The sequence below is a fragment of the Lemur catta genome, chromosome 13 (assembly GCF_020740605.2).
Source record: "Lemur catta isolate mLemCat1 chromosome 13, mLemCat1.pri, whole genome shotgun sequence".
In the NCBI taxonomy this organism is placed as follows: domain Eukaryota; kingdom Metazoa; phylum Chordata; class Mammalia; order Primates; family Lemuridae; genus Lemur; species Lemur catta.
Genome location: NC_059140.1, coordinates 79,161,922 through 79,178,872, shown reverse-complemented (window position 1 = coordinate 79,178,872; position 16,951 = coordinate 79,161,922). Strand labels below are relative to the sequence as shown.

Below are 16,951 nucleotides of genomic sequence, written 5' to 3'. Positions count from 1 at the left end.
TATTTTTTTGATTCTTAGAATTTCCCTCTCTCTGATTACATTATCCATTTCTTCTTGCATGTTGTCTACTTTTTCCATTAGAGCCCTTAGCATACTAATCATAGCTAGTTTAAATTCCAAGTCTGACAATTCTAACATCTCTGCCATACCTGAATCTGGTTCTGATGCTTACTCTGGCTCTTCAAACTGTTTTCTGCCTTTTATATGCCTTGAAACTTTCTGATGGAAACCAGACATAACATACTGGCTATGGGAGGGTGCAAAGAGAAGTGGGGAAGATCGAGATGGTCCATTCTCATCTAGACCTACCGAATAATGGTCAAATATCCAAAGGGATAAAAAAAGATTATATTTTGACTTTATCATAGCAATGAATACTTAGTAAAAGAAGTATTCATTCCTATAACAGATTCATGTACTCCTGAAATTTTACTTTAAAAATATCTAATGATTTTAAAATTAGAAAATAACATTAAAATATTCTTTTAAATTCTCTTATTCTTCCCAAGAACTTTAGATCATAAAATGTATTAACACCTAGTAAAAAACCCACAAAAACTAAAGAGTCACCCAAAACAAACAAAGATGTCACTTACTATGTGCTAGTACTGTCTTGTAGAAGGTCATAATAATTACGTTTCCTACTTTATGACCATGTTGAGTTTATAAATTATAAATTATAAATGTTTTTAACTTCTAAGTAGAAAGCAATTCAATTTTATTTCCCACCTGTTGTACCAACAGGGGTACTCAGTAAATAACCACTAATAAACAAACTACTGATAATCTAATTTGCTATTCTACCACCAGTTAATAACTCAGTGTATCAGTCAACTTGAGTTGCTACACAGAATACCATATACCAGGAGGCTTATAAACAAAAGAAATGTATTTCTCAGAGTTCTGGAGGTCGGGAAGTCCAAAATCAAGGTGCCAACAGCTTTGGTGTCTAGTGAGGGTTGTTCTCTGCTTCAGGACAGTGACTTCTTGCTGCATCACCATGGTGGAAGGGGAAGGTATCTCTTTCAGGCCTCTTTAATAAGGCACTTAGTTCCATTCATGAGGATGCAGCATCACAACGTATCACTTCCCAAAGGCCTCAGCTCCAAAGACCATCACGTTGCGGAGTAGAATTTCAACATACGAATTTTGGGCAGACATAAACATTCAGTCTATTGCACTCTGTCTTCTTAGTTTCCTAAAATTATATCCTTGCCATACATATCACTGTACTTCTCTTTTTGTGAGGCTCTTTGGACTGCAAGCCCCAAATGCACTCAGGGAACTTGAAGAAAGGGAGGGTTCCCTCTAAGGACACCCACGCAATACACACTCTGAGTGGGAGGAGAAAGCCATCCTGGGCAGGTCTAGGACCAGCTGCTGTCTCCACCTTACAGGCCTCAGGGTCTCTCTCACGTTCAGTTCCCATTTCTCTCTGCACACTCTTCCTTTCACCTGTCCTCACCAGCTGACTTGCTCTGCTGTCTCCTATGTTCTGCCTTCTCTACAACTTTGGCTTGCAGGTGGTCGTGGTGGCTTCTTCAGCCCTGAATGACATTAGAGCAGCAGATCCCACCATGAATTAGCAAATTCATTGTATTTCTTAGTTCAAACTTCCTGAAAGGATCTGACCAACTCAGCTCATCTTTCACCCAAATATCTAATTTCATGGGTCATCTTTGGTGCATACTCCAATCACAACCTCTGGGGCAGTTCCCAGCATCTTGTTTTAAAGCTCCCCAGATGATGCTGACAGAGAGGCAATGTTAAGACCCCTTGAGGCAGGTTACCCATCCCTGGTCCTATCATGAGGCTAGAATGGATTATGTTGTGCAAAACATAACCAAGGCTAGAGTGGTATATCAGTTTCCTATTGCTGTCGTATCAAATTACCACAAACTCAGTGGCTTCTTACAGTTCTGGAGGTCTGAAGTCTGAAATATATTTCACTGGGCTAAAATCAGGGTATGGGCAGAGCTGTGTTCATTCCGGAGGCTCTAGAGAAGAATCCACTCCCTGCCTTCTCCAGCTTCTGAAGACTGCCAGCATCCCTTGGCTCGCAGCCCCTACTCCATCTTCAACATCAGAAATGGTCAGCTGAGTCCTTCCCACATCACATCACTCTGATGCTGAATCTTCTGCCTCTCTCTTCTACACGTAAAGGACCCCTGTGATTACACTGGGCCCAACCAGAAAACCCAGGATAATCTCCTTCTCTTAAAGTCAGCTGATTACCAACTTTAACTCCCCCTTGCATGTGACATAACATGACCACAGGCTCTGAGGATAAGGACGTGGATTTCTCTGGAGAGGCCATTATTATCATGCCTACCACAAAGGGTGTGTGGAATACAACATACCCTGTGGGCAGATTCATTGAAAAGAGATTGTGGCCAAGCAGCACCATAAACATAGCTAATACAACACTATGCTGAATATTACAGCATGAGACATAGATTGATTATTAAAACTTTTGCAGTTTATGTTGGTTTTCACCACTTACACTTTGTGCCAACAGACATTTCAGCCACAAAAACAAGAGACTAAAGCATTCCTACAAAAACATATGAATGCAAACAGAAACATTTTACCCTTCAATAATTTACAAGAAATCTTCACTGTAATTATATGAATTTGTATGTTTTATCAATAACCACTACCAAAAATCAATTGTAATTAGCTTAGATTCCAGAAGAAATCCATTTGAAAAAACATTTTAAGTAATTCACAAGTTAGTTTAGTCTTAGCCAACGACTATAAATATATCAAAAATATATCATTAACAATACAGTACAATTCTTTTAAAGAAACAAATACCCACAATGTTTCTTTTTCAAAATAAATAAAAGAACTTGAGTTGTAAAAAAATTCTGTGCTCGAGGCTACCAGTAGGTGGAATTTCATAGAGGATTTTCTAGTTATTAATAGTTTCTCAAATATTTAACTGTAAAAACCTGTCACCAAAAATGCCATCTAAACCATCTAAACCAAAAAGAAGTAGGTAAAGTGAAAAAACAAGATCATTATATAAATGTAAAAGGTAGGAGAAAAATATTGCAACTTCAAAAAGCTTTGAGGGAAAAAGTATTTGCATGCTTGAGTCCTAAAAAATGGAATATTCCTTGCGTATTTAATATTAAGATTCAAAATTAGAATAACAGGAAGTTTTTTCTTTCTTATGCATATATTTGCCATATATCTATGCATACCATACCAGGTACCACATACATGTAATAATCAGCTCATTTCCTGACCTCAATGTGGAGTTCAGTGCCTGTATTTTACTTTTAGTAGGTAAAAATCAGCACATCTTACTGCTTTTCGGCTTTATTCTATGATTCATTTGGATTACTATTCAATCAACAAATATTTATTATCTACTGTGTGCCATATTACACGTGCTAACTAGTTTTCAATCTACTAAATCTTTAAAAAAAAATCAGTCCTATTCAAGTTTAACAAAACAATTCACTAAAGTCTAAAAAAAAAAAAATTACCAACTCTCTTATCTTCATTTTTAAGAGCTTCTAAAAATTAACACTGTTTTAAATCTACACATTCAGTGTTATCCAATAAATTGTGAGTTGGTAGTAACCTGACATCTGCATCACCTAAAGCTGTGCATCGCTAGCAGGTGCGACGGTGACTCTCGCCCTGGGAAATGCAGAGGGAGGGAGGTTCTTTCCTTTAAGGCTGCAGTCTCTCCTTTGGACAATCACTCTAGCACTAAACTGAAATCAATTTACTAACAAAAAATTAAAACATGTCACTGGTAATCAGAAAGATAGATGACTTACTCAGACTGCTTAGCTGGCGTATGATGGCAGCAAGAGTGCTGTTGGTGACACATTCCAGTTCACTGGTAATCCCTTCCGGCAGAGCCCCCCGGCACAAGTGCCGGGGTTCGATGTTCCTCTTCACTAAAGGCATGGCTCACAATCTGAAAATTAAAAAGACATTTTTTTTATAAGCTGATATTCACATTTTAACAAACTAGAGTTCTAATTCCCTTGAAAATGAACTATTTCCTAGGAATTTTCATTATCTCATCATTTTTATGTCAATCAGCTAAAATGCAACCAATGGTGAATTACTTAAATGACTTTTATAGATTTCAAAGACATGTATATATATAGTATAATATGATTTTTATAAAAAATAATACATGCTGGACTTCCAGTTAAGCATACAAGACCAAATACATGCATTTTTACCTCCCTCCCTCTCCACTGAAGTGCTGAGAGACAGAAAAGGCAAAAGCCCACCAGTCCTACAGCGGAGTGGGGGAAACAACCACCACAAACCTGTGGACAGAGCTTAACCACTGACACAGGAAAGCCATCGCTAGGCTGCCAACAGGGGGCGGCAGGGAGTGAGCCCACAGGGCCAGGGAACCTTGCCCACCCTCCCTACCAAAGGCTCAGGAATAGGAGGCACCAGATAGTGAAATGGGAACTGAGGGGAAGGATGAATATAGGAGGGACGGCTTTCCAAACTCCATTTAAGAATTCCTTGTCTCTTCCTGGGCTGCCCCTCCTCGGGCAGCGTGTTTTACTCTCTGGAAAAGGTGAGTCAGAGAGTCTGGACATGGGACTCCAGGCACAGCTAAGGCAGGGGGGAAGAAATGCACTGAAAACAGGAGAATTAAACCAAAGTCCACACTGACTGGCAAGACAGATCTCCCTTCGCCAGCTCAGCTCCCTGCTCCATGCGGCTCCCGGAACTCAGGCAGCCTGGCGTTTACTCCCCACTCGAAGACCGGAACATTCCTTCCTGGGGAATGGTTAAAGCAAAAAGATCTACAAACACTGACACTGGGGAGAGGGCTTCCCCCTATTGCAACGCCAGCGAGGCAGTAACACCATCAAAAACCTCCCCAAGCACACAATTTCCACTAGCTTTTAGTGCCTCAAGACTGTTTTTAAGAAAGTACAGTCAAGGATCTGCCAGACACTTCAGGAAAGCCTTCCAACATCCTGGGAATCCCATTCACCTCTCTCCTGGAAAAGTACATTGTAAATAAAATCAAATCTCAACTTTCTGTTTAAGGAGGTATACAGAGTCTCAAATCTACTACTCGTACAACCAACCAACTCTTCACACAACACTAGAAAATCCAATGACTGGGATATATTTTCATTTTGACAAGATTATCATATTACCCAACTTGTAGGAACAGAAACACAGAAAGGCCTGGCACCTTAATGACATGTGTTAGCGGTTAATCCAGCCCTGAAATGCCAATGTAGAATTCTTGTTATGTCAGACAAATAATCTCCTATTTGTTTAAGCCACTGTAGTTGCGTTTTCTGCTACTTAAAGTAAAACTTATCCCCAACTAGTACAATCGTTGACTGGTACATGGTACCTAAAGAACCTGGAATGTGATAAGCCTACACTAAATCTTTGCTTTTCTTCCTGCTTTCTTTATAACCTTCGGTTCACTCATTCAGTAAACACTGAGCACCTACCACATACCCAGGAGTGTGTGAAATGCTGAGGATGTGACGGTGAGTGAAGACAGACAAGGTCAAGTCCCTCCCACAATGGAACTTGTTATTCTAGTGGGGCCGAGAGACACGGATTAAATCAGACAGGTTAACACACCTTCCCACCGTGACTGGTGCTGCAAGGGGGACTCGGAGTTAAGAAACCTTTTTGGGAGGGGTCTGACCTCTCTCAGGAGTCACGGGCAGCCTCTCTGTGGACACGTCTGCTGAACTGAGACCTGAAAGACGAGTAAGGCCTCGCTCGCCCAAGGTCTATGGCAGAGGTGACGTGGGAATGAAGTGCAGGAGGGCAAAGGCAGATGGCAGGTATCAATGAAAAGCTCTGCTGGATGTCAACGTTTTGATTATATTTACTGTTTCTGCCTTATGTCCACCAGGACAGCAGTGAACATACCGATCATTTCAGACTCACATGCTACCTCACCCACTGACTTGGGTGCACTGCCTCTGGCTCATCATTTAACGCTATGCCTCAGTTTACTCCTTATAAAATGGAGATGATAACATTTCCCAATTGGGAAATGGGGAAGTACCTACCTCGTGGCTTGAGGATTTAATGAGTTACTATATATATAAATCACTTAGAACAGTACCTGGCATATAGTAACTCTCAAACGTAAGTGACTGATTTTATTACATCTTATATGATATGTTGATTATTATAATGTTAATCATTATCTCAATTATAATACTAAAACAGGAACAGTTCACTGGTTGAGGAGAAAACCTAACCTCAGAAAACAGGCAGGAATATTTACATAAAAGCATTAAATGAAAACATACACACCCAAGGTAGAAGGTCTAAACCGTAAGAGTACTCTAACATACGTATTATTTTCCCTGATAGCCTTTATTTTATCTGACACTAATTCAGTTTTGAATACTTTGAAGAGCAAGGAAGAGGCAAAAGAAAAAATATTGGGTCAGTCATTACTCCTGAAAACACTTTGCAATTATAAAAACAAACACATAATGAACTCATCCAGTTAGTCACCGACTTAAGTACCCCCCTCAATCCCCTTGTTGGAAGAACTACAGCCCGTCCAAATCATTCTTCAAAGTCAGTCTATATGCTAAGAATAAAACAAAGGTTGCTAATGAAATGTTTAAGTACTATTAGAGGTTACATAAGAGATTAGTGTTAGGCCCACAGTTTGTCCAGCTTTTCTGGGAAATGTCTCAATTTAGTGAGAGACAACCTGGTTCACGTAACTGTGAACTAGATTCCAGACACAACTGAAACTGGGCCAGGGTCCTTCCCTAGGAATTTAGAAGTGGGACCATGGTATCCAGCTTGGTCTGGCCGTCTCGTCAGCAGTGGAGACAGGGAACTCCCTCCACATGGAATGGAGATTGACAGAGTTAGTCCCCAGCAAGAAATGAGAACGAAATAACTGAGAATCCGGCAAAGATGAGCGACAGGCAAGGGCTCCCCAAGGCCGTGCCCTGTCTCCCTGAGTTCACGGCACACCAGGAGAGCACGCTCCCCCCAACCCCGTCCCCTCCCCTGCGAGGGTCAGGCTTGCCCCGTGGGTTGATGGCTCTTCCAGCTTCCCAGCCCCCACCCTCTTTCCTTTCACACAGGTGGTTTCCTTAGTCAAATCCTTGCAGCTGTGACCCCACCTTGGGGTCTGATTCTCAGACCCAGACTAACACAAGGGGCCTGGGAAGGGTCTGAGAAAGCAGGGGGTGAGATGGGGGCTGAGGACTTGCTCACACATCACTCTGCAGGTGAGAGGGATGCTGTCCCAGCTGATAGGTGGGGCCACCGTGAGTCCCTGGCACAGCTCACGGCTCATCGCTAAAGGTTTCACTGGCGCTGACCTGGAGACGTCCTGGTGGACGGATATGCCGCGTCAGGCGTAACAACACAGACACTTGGAAGACTCAGAGGGAAAAACAGAGTCGGCTAATACCTGCTAGGCTGTACTGCTGCCTTGCACAGGGATAATGAGAGACAGAACTGCTGTTAACAGCTGAGCGTGAGAACAACAGGGCCTTCCCGGTGGGTACGGCGTGGCCCTCACCACGACCTGTACTGGGAAGGCTGACACGATGGAGCACCGCGGGCTGAAGGCCCAACAGTGGGCGTCAGAGCGGGTGCTCGGCCACGGCAGGTGTTGGCACGCAGTCGAGGCCCTGAAAGAGGAAACCTGGCGTCCTGAAAATGGGATGGGGAATTCTACATGAACGCCCAGGACGTTGTCGAGTCCAAACGCCTACCCACGGCCCCCCACCAGCACCCTCTGGGCTTGTACTCGGCCAAACTGGAAGATCCTGCAGAAGCCCCTCTCCTACAGGGCGGCGGGTGCCCTCCCCACCGCCCCACACGTGCTGCATGCATCCCTTCTTCCTGGATGCCAAGCCCGTATGAAAGACAACAGCTGCGAAAGCGCTGGGCGTAGAGAGGAAGGAGATCAACACCATCACGCTGACCGGACGGACCAAGCACGGGGGCTGGCACACTGGTGCCAGGCTCAGTCTTGGGAAGGACTGTGTACCTGGACCTCAGAGTGGTGCCTCCTCAGGTCCCGCGGCTCTTCCCCGTGGCAACTAAACTCCGCCTTACGTCTGTCCCTGTCTTGGGCATGGGAGAGTTCCCGTCCCTCTTGCGCAGAAGCAGACCTTTGCTTTGCATCAGTAAAACATCGCAGGCCTAAGGGGTTGTCCTGCTTTTGCTACTACCCTTTGCTCCAGACGCAGAGGATCTTGCTGGTCACAGGGAGCATGAAAGGAGGTTTCCTAGTTGTCTACCAGAAGCAGATCTTTGCCGAGTCCTACAGGATAGAGGGTCTGCTGCCCTCCCAGCAACTTTTGTGTCACAGGAGAGCAGGCTCCGGGGAAGCAGACATTATGTCATGCTGGTTCCCAGGGGCAGCCGAGACGGACTCCCACAGGGCCGCAGCGCCAGGGGAAGTTCTGTCTGGCCTCCAGGCTGCCCCGAGCGTCTCATGAGCACCTGTAGAAAAGAGCTTATCAGTAAGTGCAAACTGCCCTTGTATCTGGGGAACCCAGTTATTCTAAACTGATGTTCAGAATACAAACATCAGCATTCAAACTTAAGAATTCATTAAAATTTTAGCTGGTTTCTTCTTCTGCACTTCTATGGTGATCACTTGTTCCCCCTGTGCTCTGCCACATGTGAAACTGCACAAGGGTCCTCTCTCCTCCAGGCGGCTCGCCACTCCTTGGGATTTAAGAAAGGTTATTATTTTGTAGATCATCTGGCCTTTTCTCTTTCTTAAAATAAAAACAACGTCCTCTTATATCCTAACTGGGAGAAAAACTCCACCATCACAGTAAGAACAAGATGAACATTATCAGCTTCTTCATTTGTTAAGACTTTAAACTGGTAACTATTTTTGCAAACTAATATTCTTGAAGAGTGAACGTGTGAGTACACTCTAAAAATGTGTGTGTGCAGACTCTAAAGTGAAAAAACTATTTTGGAAAGAAAGACCATCACCGCTACTATATTAGCATGGATAACGGCTTTCATAGGTAAAATACACTTCAATGAGCCACACAAATTAAATTGAAACCCACAACTGTGACCACCCCCAGTCTGTACTGCACTACAGAAAGGGCTGATGGGATGCAGAGTAACATAGTAACTGAACTAAGCCCTTATTACTTATTTTAAAACTACATCATTCATGGTTAGAGCTAATTGAGGGTACAAAATTAACTGCATAGATTTTGTGATGGATTCCTTTCTCCACTTTGTAGCCATAAAGACTATCATGCGAGTTTTGAGAACATCCACAGTTTGCAGAACCTGATGGTGCTAATGATTGTCTTTTCTATTTCTGATGTGCCAGTAACCTTTGCTCTGCCTGCTGCATGCCAGGCAATCAGGGGTGCAGTGCACGGCAGAGCTCAATCATGCAGTAAGGCTCTATTACACACCCAGACTGAATGTGTGCATACTGCAGATGTTTGGCTTTTTAATCATGTTTCCTTGCATGTATGAGTCTTGCCCTCAGAGCGAATGTGATCCAAGCATCCGTGGCCCTGTCTCAATGCTCACACAGAGTGAGTGACACAGTGCTGGCCCAAGCCCTTCCTCTGACTTTTCGCCTCACTGTACCCTCTTCCTCTGAAGGGCAAGGGCTATGTCTGCCTGCCTCAGTGTTGCAGCACCCTGCCGGGGGTCAAGTGCCTATTGACATTTCCCAGAAGAGAGTCACTAATGACATTATATTCCCAAAGCCAAAGGAAGGGCCTGGGCTTCCTAAATTCCCAACTGTTACGCCATCTTTGACAGCCACATTGCCTTACCCATCCCCCCCTTTTTAAGCTTTAGATGAAAGTTGTGATTTGGGGGCAGAGGAGGAAGAAAGACTGCATATAATGCAATCAACAGCATTTTGCTGGGATAAATGTTTACATTCTGCTCTTTGGCACGTGTTCTGCATGTTTCTGCAGGCTGAGAGACACTGAGGTAGAGTTAAGCAACACTGGATTAGGACCAGGGACCTGGGTTCTAGTCCCAGTTCTGCCACTAACACTCATGACCCTATGCAAGTTTCTTAATCAGATGGGCCTCCATTCCCCTCCTGAAAAGCAGATTTGCTCTCCTGAGTTCTCCCCAGCTCTGGTATGCTTTGTTTCCTTCCAGTCAGACATCCAGCTGGCTTTCAGGAACTACCATACTCTATCCAAACAATTAGTGTGTTTTTTCACTATGCTTTAGCCATTGGAAATACAAAAACTACACAGACAAAATAAAATCCCTTTCCTCAAGGAGTTAATGGCTTATGAAAGATACATATAAATAAAGTCATAATACAGTATGACAAGCACTATATTAGAGGTTTTTCTGTTTTTTTTTCTCTGAAAAATCACATTTATTGAGTACTCTATGGAACAGATATTGTGCTTAGTTTTTTTTTTCAGTGGGAAACTTTCCTTTATTTAAAAAGGATATTCAGCCAGGCGGGGTGGCTAATGCCTGTAATCCTAGCACTTCGGGAAGCTGAGGCAGGAGGATTGCTTGAGGTTAGGAGTTCTAGGCCAGCCTGAGCAAGAGCAAGACCCCGTCCCTACTAACAATAATCAGCCTGGCATCATGGCATGGGCCTCTAGTCCCAGCTACTCAGGCAGCTGAGACAGGAGGATCGCTTGAGCCCAGGAGTGTGAAGTTGCAGTGAGCTATGGAGCTGTGGTGACACCACTGCACTTCTAGCCTGGACAACAGATCAAGACCCTAAGGAAAGCGGGAATGGGGGGGAGAGGAAAAGGAGGAGACAAGACCAGACCAGAAGAGGAAGCAGATGAGAACAGATGAGGAAAGAAACTGGAATGCTCATACACAGCTCCAGAGAATGTAAAATAGTTTTTGGAAAACAGTCTGGCAGTTTCTTAAAAAGTGAAATACACGCTTACCACATGATCCAGCCACTCTACTCCTAGGTATTTACCCAAAAGAAATAAAAGCATTTGCCCACATAAAGACTTGTACATGAATGTTCATGCAGCTTTATATATAAGAGCCACAAACTAGAAACCACCCAAACATCCATCAACAGGTGGATGGATAAACACCGTGCATTACATCCATGCCGTGGAATAACATGGCAGGAACTACTGACACCTGCAACAGAGACGATTCTCTGAATAATTATGCTGAATGAAAGCCAAAGAGTCCACACTGTACGTTGCCATTTATATAACACTCTAGGAAATGCAAACTAATCTCCAGTGACAGAAAGCAGAGCAGTGGTTGTCTGCAGGTGGGGGACAGCCGGGAGTGGGGATGACCAAGGGCCACGAGGAAACTTTTCTGGGTGACGGCACATTCACCATCTCAAGTACGGTGATGGCTTCATGGGAGTATGCATGTTTCAAAACTTACCAAATGGGACATTTTAAATAAGCATAGTCTATTAAATGTTAACCATGCCCCAACAAAGTGGTTTAAAAAATGGATCTGTGGAGGTAGGTAAGAGGGTAAGACAGATTTGGAAATCCCTGAACATTTATTTAGTATTTACTTTTTAACATGTGGTCCAGAAAAATAAGTCAAATGTTCGCCACAGAACATGGGACTAAACAGCATGACAGAAGAAACAAGAAGTTAATTTAGCAATGAGACAGGCACAGCTCCAAAAGAACTTACAAAAGGCCACTGCTAATGGGCATAGTATGAACAGCAAACAGAAATAAAAACTAAATTCCTAAGAAAACCTTCCTCCTCAAGAATTCCCTCATTGAAGAGAATCTGCCCCACCAGCCTAACTGGAGAGGGGACCACTTAAAACAGTCTGTGCTCAGAGGGCTCTGCCTCAGGAGGCCTGAAAACCTAGCACAACAGCCAAACAAGCAGATGGCGTGGCAAACAGAAGCCCCAAGTTCTTCGACAGCTGAGACCCGGGTAAGTCATTTAAGACCTTGCTAAACCTCAAAACCTTATTTAAAATAGGAAAGCAATAATATCTGCCTGGTTATCTCAAAAGGCTGTGATTAGACGATACACCTCAAACCCCCCCCCCCAAAAAAGACTACAAAGCAGAACACAAAACTAGATTGTATTCGTATTAAAAATTAATGCTTATGTGACAAATTAAAAAAATTTAACTACCTCCATTTTCACATAAATTGAAAGGAAGGGGAAGAAGTCATTTATCAGAACTACAATTAGCTTGTAATCACATTATGATACATAGGAAAAGCTCATAAGCTGATTACTACATTATTATTATTTACAATCCACATTATTTATTAAATTATGCTCTTTTAAAGAAAACTAAAATTGTTATCTCCTTATTCAAGGTATAATAAAAACAGAATGTAACCATTTTACAAACACAACTTTAAATTTAGCTAAAGCTTCATTTCATTCATTATATAAAATACATCAATAAATACTCAGAAGTTAAAATTTCCAAGAATATTTCAACTTGCTAGAAAGAGATAACTTTCTAAAAAATACTGATTTCAAAGAATTTGAAAAGTTCACAGAGAATTTTTAGGTACTCAGAATCCATTATGACCTATGCAAGGTTTAATTCTCAAAAAGCTCCAGTTTTTGTTTCTAACCATCTAGTTAACCATAAATTACAAGTCTTACAAAAAATTAGAATCTCCCTTTGTTAAGAAAGATATATCACATATTTTTCTCTACTTTACCAATCAATTTTTGAGAATGACATTAAACACAAAATTTACAAAAGAAAATCCAAAATGCACTAGAAATAAATGTAAATTCCAAGGGGAAACAAAAAATTACAAAATTGGACGATTTTCCAAGTCTTTAAAGAAAACACTCACCATACCTTGAACTATCAAGTTGAACCATGTGAAATCAACATTTTTTTTGGTTACAACGGTCACATCTTGGCAATATCATATAAGTGAACATAACACAACAGGATATGGTCAAAACAGCAGTAAAGCCGTATGACCCACCAGGAGCTCCCCAGCACGTATGCTAACAAACCTGGGTTTCTGTGTTTTTAGAAACAAGAGACATCTCGATGGCATTACTTTTGGCAACTAGAAACTACTCATGAAAGAAAGATAAGACAAATTAAACGGCTATTTTCATCAACTATTCCCAATTCTCTGAGCTGTGAAAACAGGAGGAAAAATACTAGGTAGTGTAAGTATCCCAAATTTGCAGCCTACGTGCTTGTCCTCATTCAATGCTGGAGCCTATCAGCTCCATTCTTCTGAACATAACCCAACAAATAAATACCAATCACCTTCAAGAAAGATCAGTGTTTCTGGGTAACTTTATAGAAAATCAACCAAAAAATTAAAATAAAGCCAATGGTGGTAAACTGGTTAAATGGTGATACTGTGTCATTTATGTCCCATTACAACTCTCAAGTTTGGTACTTCCCCCATTTAACAGATTAAGAAATCAGGGAGTAAATGTAAGAACTATCTATCAGATGCCAAAGTCTCATGTTTCTGCAATAAAGTTTCTCTATTAGAGTCAACATTCCCAAGCCTACTATCTGCTAAAATCTTTGAGTATTATTTTTAATGTTTCCAGAAGCTCCCCAAGATTATTATCCTCCTTTTACAGATGAGGGAACTGAGGCTCAAGGATTTAAGTGGATTTTGCACAATATGTTTTTAGCATTTGAACGCAAGATTAACTCCTAAGCTTATACTCCCTATATGATTCTATACTCTATCATTCTGCCCTACCAAGTACTCAACACCATCTGATATGGTCAGTAATATTTCATTAAAACAGAAAGGCACACAATTATTAAGGCACATATTCATTTAAATTTATAAGCATTCCACTTAGGTTGTAAAAATGTTTCATTACAAGAGACTTAGAAATAATTCCAGTGAAACCATCCAGAGACACTGATGTGTTATCACATAACTATCCCAGGCTGAGATAGCTGGGACCAGAATTCAGGTTTCCTCAACTCTACAATGTTACCCTTCATTAAAATAAGCAAACATTGGGAATTACTGAGCAGAAATCAATAAGCATAATATTAATATGTGGCTTATATTGTTATAGAAAACATGTCAATTTATTCCAAGGCATAGCAAGTACACAAAGCAATTTTAAACTCATCCAAAGCTAAATGATAGTTATAATACATTTAACAAATATTTCTGTTTTCCATTAGAATTTAAGAGGACATCTTAACACTGGTTCCGGCAGTCCTTTAAGTTAAAAAACAAGAGCTAAAACATTTAATGGCGTTTAAACCAATGTATAACGTTTAAGTACCATACGCAGCTTTCCCAGCTATATTAGCAGAAGAAAGATAATTCTGAAATAAGACTCTCCCAACCGATGATGCTCACTTTTTACTTCAAAGTAAACAGTAACTGAAAACCACAAGTGACATAAATGTTGCCCTGCTTTTAGGACTTTCAGATTCAGATCATAAGCACAAAAACCAAAATGTATTATCTACTGACATTCAGCATCCATTCCCATATCCTCTGTCCTCTCTCGTACATCAGAGGCTAAGCCTGAAGACTAAATCTGCATTTCTCAGGCTCCCTTGCTAAGAGAATTCTGAATTTGATTTATGTCTTCTTTCCCTGTCCATTTGCCTTTTCCCGTGCTTCAGTGCACTGACTGCATTTCCAGTACAACACCAAACAGGAGTGTACTCCCAGAATAAACACCACTGGACGTGATATATAACTTTTTATATTAACTATATTCAACTTGCTAATATTTTATTAAATAAAATTTTTTTTTGATCAGGGTAATAATACTGGCATCATAAAATAAGCTTGTGTTCCCTCCCTTCTACTTTCTGAAGAGCATGTATATTATTGGTATTAACGGTTGGTAGAATTCACCAATGAGACCACGTGAGCTTAGGGCTTTCTTTGTGAGAAGCTTTTTAATGAGAAATTCAATTTGTATAACAAAGAGTAATTCAGGTTATCCATTTCTTCTTGAGTGTGGTTTGGTAGCTTGTATCTTTGATGAAATTTGTTTATCTAAGTTATCAAATGTATTAAGTGGTTCATAATATTCCCTTACTGTCTATCCTTTTAATATGTGTATGTGTAGGATCTATAGTGATGGTCCCACTTTCTTCTCTAATATTGGAAATTTCTATTTTCTCTTTCTTTTTGTTCCTGATAGTCTGGCTACAGGTTTATCAATTTTATCCCACTGAATAACCAGCTTCTGGTTTCACTAATTTTTTTTTCTATTTTGTTTTATTTTCTATTTTATTGATTTCTGCTCTGATCTTTGTTATTTCCTTCCTCTTCTTGTTCTGGGTTTTACTTTCTGATTTCTTAAGGTGAAGGTTTAGATTATTTCAAAACTTTTATTTTCTAATATAAGCATTTAACACTATAAATTTCCCTTTAAAGTAGTACTTTAAGTGCATTCCATACATTTTGATATGTTTTCATTTACATTCAATTCAAAATATTTTCTCATTTCCCTTGTGACCTCCTCTTTAACCCATCAGTTTTCAGAATGTGATAGTTTAATTTCAAGGTATTTGGGAATTTCCCAGATATCAGACACTGATTTCTAGCTTAATTCAATTATGGTCAGAGAATATTGATATATTCCTGAAAAGTTACATGTAAAGTGAAAATATGGAAATCAAATTCGATTTTCCTATGAGAAATCAATGTAATGATACACCCGAGGCCAAGGTAAGACGGGATTAGAAATCAAGTCCTCCAACATCTGGTATAGCATCCTTTCCTCTACCTTACGGAAGGGAGGGAGGGAGGGACAGAAGGGAAAAAAGGGAAAATTTCACACACATCATCTCATTCGATTTTTACAATTCCACAAAACAAGTTAGACAGATGATAGTATTCTGCACACGTGAAAAGTGAAGCTCAAAGAAATGACTTGCCCTAGTAGTCTACTATGTCTCATTATTCCTCAATTATCTCTCAAAAATAGAGCAAGACAGATCATCGAAATCCAATAATTCAAAAAACTCATTTTAGCCACTGCTAAAATCACCACCACCACTTCAGTTCAGAGTAAATTATAGTAAAACTGACTAGGTTTAAGTTCTTAAATCTTGACTTCTCATACCCATTCATTATTAGCAAGAGACATAACAAAGGACTAGCTAAACCCCAGAAAAGAAAAAGCAAATAGTCAAAAAATACAGGGAAAAAAATGAGATCTCAGTTTAATAAGTCATAAACTAGATATTCATGTTTGTTCTTCACATAAAAAACGAATATGAAATGAGTAGATCAAGTTACATTTTTTCTCTTTCAAAGTCCTGAACTATTGATTAGGATCTAAAGCTCTAAAATATTACCTGCTCATATTTATATATTAAAACATTAATATTAAATATTCAAAAACATTAAAATATTTTATGCTATTCTATTTCCAATTAAATTTCTAAACTGTAATGTTATAGAAATTAAATGGCTTCAAGGGTAAAAGGCACACACTCTTACCATACAATCGTTGACTTAGGGGTTGCAGTAATTTCCCTCGAGTAGCATCACCACTTTGGCTCAGATATCAGTAGTAACAGCAATCAAAATTAAAACTAAAAAGAAAAGGGGGAAAAAAAACCCAAAATTAATTACCAGTAGGCAAAACGCATTTATGTTTTCAAGAAAGTCTTAAATTCAAATTTCACATTTCAATAATTTCATCAAGGGAGCTCTAATCCCAGAACTAGTTCTTTTTTAATTAGTTTAAGCTAGGAGCTAATAAGGTATGTGGATTCTTGTATAATTCCAACTCCTTACCCTGGAATAACCTCTGAAATTAACTTCAAGGACTCACAGTAAATAACAGCCAAGGGCAGAAAACCAAAGTCAAGTATATTGTAGGTATGCTCAACTACACTACTCAATTCATTTACTCAACAACACACACATTTTAGGTTTCGTTACTACCTACAGCATGAACCGAATAATGCTTATCATTCGCAGAAGAACTGTACCTGATAAGAGCATTTGTATTCATTTTCCCTGTAACAAACTCAATAAAAATC

At 40.3% G+C, this 16,951-nt stretch overlaps 1 protein-coding gene across 2 annotated transcripts in view; it reads right to left on the bottom strand.

Annotated features, from left to right (window-relative positions):
* Window positions 1-16,951, bottom strand: part of WASF3 (WASP family member 3) — an 86,576-nt gene that overhangs the window by 30,178 nt on the left and 39,447 nt on the right. For both annotated transcript variants that reach the window (XM_045566933.1, XM_045566934.1), the window contains exons 2-3: window positions 16,404-16,498; window positions 3,798-3,940 (exon numbers count right to left, since the gene is read on the bottom strand). In XM_045566933.1, the coding sequence (XP_045422889.1) occupies window positions 3,798-3,930 (133 nt within the window). In that variant the 5' untranslated portion in view covers window positions 3,931-3,940; window positions 16,404-16,498. The remainder of the gene's footprint in view (window positions 1-3,797; window positions 3,941-16,403; window positions 16,499-16,951) is intronic.